The sequence below is a fragment of the Limulus polyphemus genome, unplaced genomic scaffold, assembly GCF_000517525.1.
Source record: "Limulus polyphemus unplaced genomic scaffold, Limulus_polyphemus-2.1.2 Scaffold2261, whole genome shotgun sequence".
NCBI classification, from domain to species: domain Eukaryota; kingdom Metazoa; phylum Arthropoda; class Merostomata; order Xiphosura; family Limulidae; genus Limulus; species Limulus polyphemus.
The window spans coordinates 167101-178925 of NW_013667871.1; the positions used below are offsets into that span (position 1 = coordinate 167101).

Below are 11825 nucleotides of genomic sequence, written 5' to 3' on the forward strand. Positions count from 1 at the left end.
TTTTTTTGGGGGTTTTGGGGGGGGGATTTATGCACAAGAAGCAAAAACGATACTTAAATAACTGTTCCCACATTTTACAGAAAGAAAAAAAACTCTCGGTGTTTCCAATCACCAGTATGGTCAATCTTAATAGTTTAACAATATTTTAAGTTAATAATATACATTAAGGTAACTCTTTAAAAACGCGTCTCTGCGCAACAAAGTGAGCGACAGTACAAATGTAGATGACTAGCAAGGTGGCGCTGATGACACTGAGGACCATGACTGATGTTCTTGAGGTACAGTCTTGAACAGAAAGTGACTCCGAAATGTCGTATGTAGCTACAAAGAAGAAAAGGAAATTTGAGCTCCCCCAGAAAAAGTGTTTGTACGAAAAAAATATAATTTAGTATGCAAAATTGTTCTATATTAAATAGGAATTTTGTGGAATATCTGATAAAAACAAACTTTCCTTGAATCATTACTCCATAAGATAAAGCTATGATATAAAGTACAGTACAGGAAGGAGTAAGAAACCATAAGATAAAGCTATGGTATAAAGTACAGTACAGGAAGAAGTAAAATGTATCTTAGAGGCATTTCCGAAAGCATTATCTGAACATATTTATCTTCTATTCACAAGAGGAAATTAGAAATGAAACATCTGTGTATATTGAGAACATGTTATCATATCTAAACAACCATCCATCGTTTTTGGCCAGTTGTGAGAAGGATCAATCTCATACAGACTGAGGGGATTCGTAGTTACTTCTATTCATTGCTTCTCCAATTCACAGTACTATCTAAGCGGCTGTAAGTGTGGACTTAATTTATTGTGGAATCTGAAAACAAAACAAAACAAAAAAAAACAAGGAGGGTGCAAAAAAACTAACATCTCAGGAAGTACAAAATAGTAGCAGCTACTGACGCAGTTCTTGACTGGTCGATGAACAAAAGGTTTTTATGAAAATGAGAAGTAGGCAATGGACCAGAAAACCGTGTGCAAGTGAGAAGAACACAGTAGTGGTTTTAGAGAACGAGAGTGTACTTTTCCCTGTAGAGATATGCAAACGGACCATCACGTTACGTAAACTGTTTAAAACGAAACGCTCGCACTTGTGTTACTAAAATAGCGTATGAATATGTACATAAAGGTGTTCGTATAATATATGATGAAAGACTTACATATGACATATGCTAATTCAATGGTGTGACACTGCAAGATTCGTATATTTACGACACAGGTGACATGTTTAGTAACATTTGGCTTTCTTAGACGAGGTCTTAGAAGCTAGACGAGGTCTTTGGAAGTCAGAATTCGTGTATGGTGGGAAACATGTGGTTTTGGAGTTTTTATTCGTGTACGGTGATGAACATGTGGTTTTTGGAGTTTTTGTTGCTTTTTAAATTTTTGGCACAAAGCTACATAATGGGCTATATGTGCTAGGAATCGAACTCCGAGTGTTATCATTGTAAATCTGTAAACTTACCGCTGGGTGGAGGATCTATGGAAGTTTGTCTAGATGTGTTGACTAAGATTTAATTATATAATCTTGTATCTGTGCTATGCACACTGCTAGTATCGAAATCCAATTTTTGCTATCAATAGTCCTCAAACTTGCCATTAAGCCATCTGATTGGGGAATTTTTATGTTACTCAATCATTTTAATCTAACTTTTTAATAGTTACAATAACAGAGGAATAACTGCAGGATTTGTCGATACTTTAGACAGCTTGAGTAATAAAACAAAATTTGCTAGACCATGGTTTTCAAACTGGTTTTACTACCCCCCTCCCTCCGAAAATGTTTTAGACTGTGATGACCTCCCTCTCACACACGCAGGGGCGTCGAGAGCCAGCCCTGGGCTCAGTAATATCATCGGATCCCACTTTCATTCTATTTATTAACTTTTGCCGATTTTTTCATAAAAGAAATTAGGTGACATATTTCTTCACGAATCCATGAAAAAGCTGTAGCCATTTTGGATCATTAAATAGTATGAATTTTTAGCGAGCTTTGGAATGTGTTACTGCTGGGCCCCTCAACAGGTCCCGGGGCAGGTGCCCCTTGCCCCCTTTCGTCAGGCCTGACTGTATGTACTGTAAGATATCTGTAATCGCAATATTTCCTTATGATCTCGCGACCTCATTTTGGGTCGAGATCCCAGTTTGAAAAACTCTGTCCTAGTTGCTTGAATATACAAGATAAAAGGTAGTTAGCTCATAACGCTTAGCTGTGTAACCCATTAGAACCTCATGAATCATTACACAGCACTGAACTATACAGTGAGAGAAGAAACAGATTCAGCGCCTTTAAAGAAAGAAAATGTCCTACTTCACTTTCAATCGAATGGTGGGCGATATAATAAAATAACTACTATCTATGAAATTTATTTGATACCATAATTATTTGTCTGTCAGGGATCCAGACACGGCGCATGTTACTGGCGCACCAGAAGCGCCGCTGCCATCAATCCACATTCTGGCACAAAGCGGCAGAGAAGCAACGACTGTTCGAATTGGTGACCAGCTAAACTTCAGGATTGAAATTCCACAGAACAGTAAGTACTTGCACGGCAATTTCAAAAATAGAAACAGAATATTTCCGATGAGCTTACGCCGTAGTGTTATGAAATAAAGTAGGGCACCTAATATTAAAAAAAGAACTCGTCATTTCAAACATGAGAAAAAAACTAAACAATATTCACTAGTTACATTATAATAAATTTCTTTATTTTAAAGACACATTTTGATAACAAAATTAAGATAATATTTATCAATTTAATTAGATATTAAAGTATTCAACAAAATGTTTCAAAACATTGATCTAAGAATGACAAGAATGCGTCTAATGTTTGTAGCTATTAAATACTGCCATAATTACTAAATACCCCTTTAATTTTCGTGTATCTAAAACTAGTGTTATGCTTGTAGCAATTGTCTCTTGCATCCATCGAGATTTAGGATTTTAAGTTTGTGATTGAAGTTCATGAAGCAACTTGAATATGAATCAGTGTTGAGTTTCAACTGTTATTTTTTTCAAGATCTGAGATTGACACTATTCTTTTCCAGACGAAACATAGTTGTCTTCAGCCACTGTTAAAAGATTTAATCTACACCTTTTATACTATTTTAAAGTAATATGATCTTAGCCTCGTGGCTTTCTGCTACTTTCTTATTTGCTGTGCGAGTTTAAAGTACTGTTCTTGCATTTACAAAATAATAGTGTATTACTTTAAAAGTCTGGTATTTTTTCTATTTTATAGTACAGTGGAAAATAAGTCATGACATAACCCTAATTAGTTTGTCCCTCTACACATTTTCTTCCTTTTCCACTTTAATACACAATATTGTGATATACAATTACATCTGTGATTCAGAAACGTATCAACAACGTAGAAAATTATTGTAGTTTTACAATATCGTCTTCAGATGTTAAGAGTTTTCACAATCAGAGAGTTGAAAGGGTTATATGTCAAATGCAATGTAATTATTCATATACTTCCCACCAGAAAGTATCTCATCATGTAGTCATAGACTGAAAGAGGGGTGTCTTAAATGAATACTATCCTTGTATAGTATAACATTGGCTTTCGATTCAATAACTGATTCTACTCTCATGTATAACTTGTAGATCCTGTAAAATTCTCCCATTTTTTGTTACTCTTGCAACACAAAAAAATCATAGTACATCTATTAAAAATACTGTAATTTGAAACAATGATTCAAGAAACATAAAAACCAAATTAGCCATCGTAATTGAAAAACGGCCCAATCTAAACCAACCTCATGGGGTACTAAAATACTTTTATTAAGCCGTTAAGCAATATCCGGTCATTTTACATATTTGTTTCATATTGTGTGTGCATATAAACAACGTCTTTTATTCCATTAAAGGAGTTTTGGAATGTATTTTAGATGTTGCTCCATCAAGGTCCAAATACTTTTGAATGATCAGGTACACAGTATATCTCTAAAACTCCATATATATATTCCATATATATTCACGGAAGATTTTCTACATTTCCAACTACCTATGAACACCCCTTTCCCACTGTTACGTAATTCACGACTTTTTGATATCTTTCACACACATTTCCTTGATATCTTTCACACACATTTCGACACTTCTATCTCCTTGGTTGAGAAATGACCCGATATTCTAGTAAGTGACTGTGTTGACGTTAGATGCAAATATAGATAAAACAAAGTTTGACTTTCTTAATTTTGTACCATTTTGTTTTTTTTTCTTTTACACAGCACCCTATGGCATATTTGCTAGAAGTTGTCTGGCAATGGCTAAAGATGGCAAAAGCATATTCAGGATTATAGATGAAGATGGGTAAGACGTTTTCATTATTATTTTGTTTTACTGTGTAATTTGAAAAAGAATGAAATAATGAAAAACAGAAAATACACACTTGAAGTTTCTTTGACGTATTGTTTTCTATTTTAAAATGATTCTTTATGTTTCTGAAAGGTTCTAGTATATATACAATTGTTTTATACTCAATATTTTCATTTTATAGATCAAAAATGGAATATCAAACAAAATGACGTTGGATTAGTTTAATACATATTAATTTCGGAACAGTCTGTTGTTTTGGGGTTTTATTAAATTTTGGCATTTAATTCACGTAATGCATTTGAAATAAAATATTTTAGAATATTCATTAAAATTTTCTAAGCTGGTATTTTTCGGAACTACAAACTAAAGGTTTTAAGACCACATTTTTGAATATCTGAACTAAACAGTTTATTACACAGCTACATTCATATCTGGTATTAACAAAATTTTATTTTACATCCAAATAGTAATTTTTAACACACGAAAGCATAACCCTTCAAGACACGTCACTAGTTTTATAAACAAATGTTGTACTTTGTTAACCAGGGAATATCTTTTAAATGGGTTAATAATTTTGAAGAAATTTTCCTATTTTCTTCTTCTAGAACAGCAAGTTTTACCATAAAAGAATGTGCTCGCGTTAGGCAACAAACGCATACAAGGACTAGCTGAAAACTGTGGTATTGATCAGTATCAGCTCTCATTAGCACAGCTAATTCAATGTTACCCAAAAGGATTTTATATGGCTTTAGGGGTGGAAGATGGGTGAAGAGGCTTTAGATACATACACATATACTCTCTCATTACGAGTTTCAGCTAAATTTAGCATTTAAGATTTATTTTAATGTGGAGTAAGTTTCAATATAAAAACATTTTTTGAAATGCAGGTTGGGTTTATTCTCTAATATGTGCTTCCATTACATTTTTCATATTACATTAAAATCGACATAAAGCCATGAACTTAATAATCTCAAATTAAATGTCGTGCCTAATTACTTAATAATTGTTTTGAAACTCATTTCATTATAATTACATTGTGGTTTCTAATTTGCGGCGGTCTCCAAGGAAGTTCTGAGAAAGGCTAGGATTCGATCCTGAGTTCTCAAGTCAGGTACAGAATTCACCCGACCGGGGCCTCATCATGATTAGTGGCAGAAACATAGGATATTAGCTAATTAGCAATTAATATCTAACGAATAGAAAATAACTAAATTATTGTTATTTACACTTAAGTGATCGCATAGGCTACAAAACATTACAGCAATTGATACCTGATTGCTGCAATCTTACCGTAAATACTGTGTTTCGGGATGAAGAAACAAAGGCGTCTGAAAGTTACACTAAGTTTGTCAGTTTGTTTTACATTCGGGACTTACTAAACTGATTTGTCATATAGATGATAAAGCTATAATATAGACAAATTAATCTTGTTTTGTTTCTACAGATGCCCAGTCGATAGGTCTATATTTCCACAGTTTGTTCAAGCTGAGAAAGGCCTTGAAAGTACTTACGAGGCGTTTCGATTTACCGAATCCTATGGAGTTATTTTCCAGTGTAACGTCAAATATTGTATAGGAAAGTGTGAACCAGTAAGTCTGCCCTGTGTGGAACCAATTAAACTTTTGTTATATTAATGTGAAATGGATATTTGATTTTTTGAGTCCAATGGAGTTATTTTCCAGTGTAACATGAAATACTGTTTGAGAAGTGTGAACCGGTACCAAACTGATGATACAACTCATCCTCATCATTAAATGCAGAATTCAGTATTCTGATGTATTAAGTTTGGTATAAGAGTTACTTTATCAATTTATACTTTTTAAGTTCTGATCTATATAGTTAGATAATTTTTGATCAGGAGTTATTAATAATTATTCACCTCTATCTTCAGGTTTTAAATGGTTTTACAATAGGGTTGTTTGACAACAGTATCCAATAAGTTTGTTTCTTGTTCACTTGAACGACTCCTTATACACGCGGTGAATTAAACGGCTAGACAAAGATCCTTGTGGTTCAGGCATAATCATCCCTGTAATGGTAGTTTTAAACTAGGGTTAGACAGAGGTGAGGGCTATGATATTAATAAAATTGGAAATATAATTTATAGGAAAACATGTACAACAGACATAAAACATGAACGTTATTTAAAATGTATTATTAATTGTTACTATTGTAATACTAGAAGTATTAGAAATAAAACTGATGAGTTCAACGCGTTGTGGAAACTGGAGATTTTGATATTATGGATATCACTGAGACTTGGTTGGATTTGAACAATTTTGATGATAGAAAGTTTTTGAAATACCAGGGTACAGGTTATTTACTAGAGACAGAGTATTGAATAAAGGGGGAGGAGTAGCTGTGTATGTGAGGAGTGAATTGCACCCTGTTCAGTTAGAGCAAATTAAAGAAAATAGCACTGAGGTTGAGTCAGTTTGGGTTAGTGTTAGTAGATATAAAGGGAAAATACTTGTAATTGGTATTTGTTATAGACCACCACGGCAGAATGTGTAAGTTAATGAGAAACTGTTTAATGAGATCAGAATGGTAGCTGAAAAAGATGTTATTATTATGGGAGATTATAATTTCAGGGGTACTGATTGGTAAGATTTTGAGGAGGATAGTTTTTGGAAATTGTTCATAATACTTTTATACACCTACAAGAAAGGAAGCTATATTAGATTTCATATTATCATCTGATATGAATATGATAGACAGGTTTGTAGTTGGTGAGCATATAAGTACAAGCAGCCATTGTACTATTAGGTTTGGGATTTCACTACATGCAGAATTGAAAAAGAATAGTACCCTGATTCCAACTTTCAGGAAAGTCAATTTTGATGGAATGAGACATGATCTGGCTTCTGTAGATTGGAATAAAGAGTTGTGAGGGGATCTTGAACAGATGTGGGAAGCATTTAGGGAAAATTGATATGCATACAGAACATACATATTCCATACAGATAAAAAGGGGAGCAACGGAGAGGAACAAGCTAATATGCTTTAGTAAAAGTTTAACATATCATATTAGGGATAAACATAACAAATTCAATAAATTTAAATTTACTGAAAATAATAAGGACTCAGAGGACTACAGGAAATCAAGAGAGCTGTTTAAAAAAGAAGTTAAAAGGGCAAAATCTGTATATGAAAGAGGGTTGGCTGAGAGAGAGTGAAATCAAACAATAAGTTCTTTAGGAATATGATGGGTAAGCAAAATGTTAGGATGGGGATTGGGCCTTTTAAGAATGACAGTGAGGAGCTGATTTTGGTAAACTTATTAAATCATATGTTCTCTTCATTTTTTACAAAGGAAGATATAAGTATTATGCCTGAACCAGAGCACTCAATGTATGAAGAAAATACTTATGTAAAAATATATCATTTTAAATTGTGAAATTATAAGAGAAAAATTGGGAAACCTAAAAATTGATAAGTCTCCTGGCCAGACAACTTGTATCCTAAAGTTTTAAAGGAACTTAAAGATTTCATTTGTGAACCGCTAGCTAATATTTTTTATAGGTCATTGAGTAGCAGAAGAGTATTATAAGATTGGAAGCTGGCTAATGTTAGTACAATATTTGAAGGAGGTGATAAACACTGTTCAGGCAATTATAGGTCAGTTAGTCTTACATCAGTAGTTGGAAAGATTTTGGAGACTGTGATTAAAGATGCATTACAGAGTCACTTAAAGCAGTTTGACATAGTGTCAAAGAGCTAGCATGATTTCACTAAGGGAATGTTTTGTTTAACAAATGTTCTGACATTTTTTGAGGATGTTACTGTAAAAGTTGATGAAGGAAATACTGTGGATTTAGTTTACCTTGGTTTTTAAATACTTCTTACAAAAATTAAATATGTGGGTGTGGGAGAAATGCTATTAAATTGGATAGAAAATTGCCTGGAGACTAGAAAGCAGAGAGTAATAATAAATGGAGTTAGATCTGACTGGATCATAGTTACAAGTGGTGTGCCTCAGGGCTCTGTGCTTGGTCCTCTACTGTTTGTGATTTATATTAGTGATATTGACTCTGGAATGACTAACAGAATATTGGATATTGCAGATGATATTAAGATTTTTGGGGTGGCTAACTATATCAAAAATACTGCAGATTTACAGGGAGATTTAGATCATTTGATGCATTGGGCCAATACATGGCAGATGATGTTTAACTATTCAAAATGTAAGGTGATGTATGCATGTTTTCGCAATTCAAAGTATTGCTACAATTTAAATGGGAATACATTGAATACCGTGGTTTAAGTAAAACATCTTGGTGTAGTGATAGAAAAATCCACTAAGTCATCTAAACAGTGTATTGTAGCTAGCAACAGAGCTAATAGGATTTTGGGTAGCATATATAGAAATATTGTATACAAGAAGGCAAGGGATATTACTGTTTCACTGTATATATGTCATTTAGAGTACAGTGTACAGTTTTGGGTTCCCTTCCTCAAGGACATTGAATTGGTGGAGAAGGTTCACAGAAAACCCATTAGTATTATACCTGGGATGGTAGGATTGTCCTATGAGGAGAGACTAAAATCTCTAAACTTACATTCTCTGTAGAGAAGAAGGGTCAGAGGGGATTTGACTGAGTTGTTTAAGGGTATTGATAATATAGATCCACCAAACATTTTCGTGTTTAGCAGTGAAAACAATAGGACAAGGGGTCATAAAGTCAAATTTTTGCAGCGTAGGAGTCGTCTGCAGTTTAGACAGCATTACTTTTCAAACAGGGTGATTGGCTTTTGAAATGAGCTGCCTTCAAGGGTGGTAGAGGCAGAAAATTTAACTGAATTCAAGAAAATATTGGATGAATACATGAATAGTAAGGGATGGTTATAGTTGGGAGCTGGAAGGGACATTCTTGATGAGCTAATACGTTCATTTTTGTTCCTTTAAAATTTTATGAAATTTATGGTGGACCGGATGGAGGGCAATCAGTTGGTAGTACTGGTGAGGTTGACTGTCACTCTTATAACATCTACAGAAAAAAGTGCTAAGGATAATTAGTACCACCACTTGGATCCACTTTTCGATACTCTAACCACTTAGTCACGATCAGACCATGGGTCAGTTCGTAGTAAGACTTATAGCAATACATCATCCTTCGCCAACTTAATCTTTATATATCCTATATGTTGTGTGTTTGTTTGTCCACGAACTCCATCCACAATTTTGGAGCTAACAGCCCCAAACGTAATAGGTGGACTCGGGGGGTTCTTGTCTATATGGTGTTTCCACTACCAAGGGAGCCTAAAACGTGCCCGGAAGGGCACTCAGGCATAATGGGGTCTAGGAATATGTTTGTAGAGTCGGCTAGATAAACATTGGATTTTTTGCTCCTGGCTTCCATTGGGGTCCCGACGGCGCCATTTCTGAAATTGTGTTCATAACCCAATCTCAGGCCAAAGGGAATCTGACCATCCCGGGTCAAACATGACCCTAATACCGAACAAGATCGTACATACACAAGCCAGTGGGACCAACTTGGTGCACGTGCTCATGGACTACTGTGGGTTTCCAAACGGTTTTTATTGGGGTAGTTTAAGAAGTAGCTGGAGATAAGAGGAGAGCTTTATCGGTACATTACAGTCATATTAATTATTGTATTATACATTGCTAACATATAAGCATAAGCCGAACAGAGAATTCTGTTTGTATAACCTAACTATTGAGACTCATTTTTTATTTATTGTAAGACTTCATTGTAGTGGACTAAACAAAATCCGGCTGGAGCTATATTGTGTATAATTATTAGCTTAAGGTTTGTAAAGAAAATGGCTACTTTAACTGCTAAAACATCGGATGAATCATAGCATAATTTAAAACTAACATTTTACGTTAGATTTTGTTTTCGAGCAATATTTGGAGTGAATTTATTTTTTCTTATGGTTTGCTTGCATTACTGGTTAGGTCTTGCAGAGAAGTTTTATTAGTTTCGTTTGTCCCCCCAGTGGCACAGCGGACTTACAACGCTAGAAAACGGGTTTCGATACCCATGGTGGGCAGAGCACAGATAGCCCATTGTGTAGCTTTGTGCTTAACTTCAAACAAACAAACAAACAGTTTCGTTTGAAATAGTTGTTAATTCTGAGGCTCAGTATCAGTTTTTATAATTTTTATTTGGGTTTTCTTTAAATACTACAATTCTGTTAGAACAAATGAAAAACTATCCTGAACATACAAATATATCTTAATTATCGGCAATGATCCCCCCTTCCTATCATATTGATAGTCTAAACTTGCAAGTCCCCTAGCGGGTCAGCAGTAAGTGTACGGATTTGGAACACTAAAATCTAGGATTAAATTCCCCCCTGGTGATTAGTACGCAGATAGCGCAAAAACAAAGTTGCGATTGTAAATAAAACAATAAATTAAAAATTAATTAATATTTATTTCAAATGTGTTTATATTTGTGTATGAGACTTGTGTAAAGTAAATATTTTAACAGAAAGAAGGCATAGTACGGGACTGTCATGGTCTTATGTTTAGAGGAGCTCGACTAGCAATCTATCGGTTCGACTCCTCGTCATCGAATCTCTTCGACATTTCAGCCGTGGGGGCTTCATAATGTGTAAAGAGTAGCCCAGAATTTGGCGGTTCGTACTGTTGACTTGCCTTCCCTCTAGACTAACACTATAAAATTAAAGAAAGCTAACAGATAAGCCTGGAAATTAAACAAACAAACAAACGTCTTGCAAGACGAGTTATAGAAATTCAATTCATAGAGCGTCCCGGAACGGCGTTCTGCCTCTTGAGGATTCGAGCCTCCTGGTCTTCTGATTGGTATGTCAAAGTGAATCAGAAAAGGAAGTTGTATCTCTTTCAAAATCCCAGTTTAACTCCTGGGAACATTTCGGATCAAGAAGATATATATATTAAACTATTTCAAGCAAACCTAAACGAATATCAGTATTTTTTATTGTTGTTGTTGTTAAAGTAGAAAGTGGGAGTTGTTAGCGTCAAATGCCTTTTTCTAAGCAATTATATTATTGTTACGTTATTAATTACATAACCCTTAAAAGCACAACTGGCAAACTGCTGCATTATATTAGCCAATCCTGTTTGGTCTTGTTTTCTGTTTACAGGTCTCTTGTAGCGAAAACAAGGAAGAATATATGTCATGGGGTCGCCGAAAACGAGATCTGCAACCTGAGAAAGAATCTAAGGATATGACTCTGAGTCATGAAATTTTCGTTCTGGATTACGGAGATGAAACATTGACTTCATTGAAAGATGTTTCTCAGGGATTCAACGGTGAGAATTTTAAAGTTCTTGACAGAAACCTGATGCATGTAAAATGTGTCTTTTATAGTCACAACTAGAAGAGTAGAATCTTTGTGTACCTGATAAATTACAATATCTGAATTATTTATTGAACTTTAATCAAGCTTTAGTTAGTGAGCAAAAAAAGTTAGCACAAAATTATTTGTGAAGGTTCAGACTTGAGGACCAAGATATCTTTCAGATGTTGGGTAATTTTTACTACA

At 34.5% G+C, this 11825-nt stretch overlaps 1 protein-coding gene across 1 annotated transcript in view; it reads left to right on the forward strand.

The window, feature by feature from the left end:
* The window catches only part of LOC106466448, a gene marked incomplete at its 3' end in the record, with an annotated part of 28336 nt that extends 16744 nt beyond the window's left edge, over positions 1 to 11592 (forward strand). The window contains exons 8-11 of the mRNA XM_013926730.1: positions 2402 to 2541; positions 4241 to 4322; positions 5773 to 5917; positions 11424 to 11592. Of these exons, the coding sequence (XP_013782184.1) occupies positions 2402 to 2541; positions 4241 to 4322; positions 5773 to 5917; positions 11424 to 11592 (536 nt within the window). The remainder of the gene's footprint in view (positions 1 to 2401; positions 2542 to 4240; positions 4323 to 5772; positions 5918 to 11423) is intronic.
* Positions 11593 to 11825: the final 233 nt, after the last annotated feature.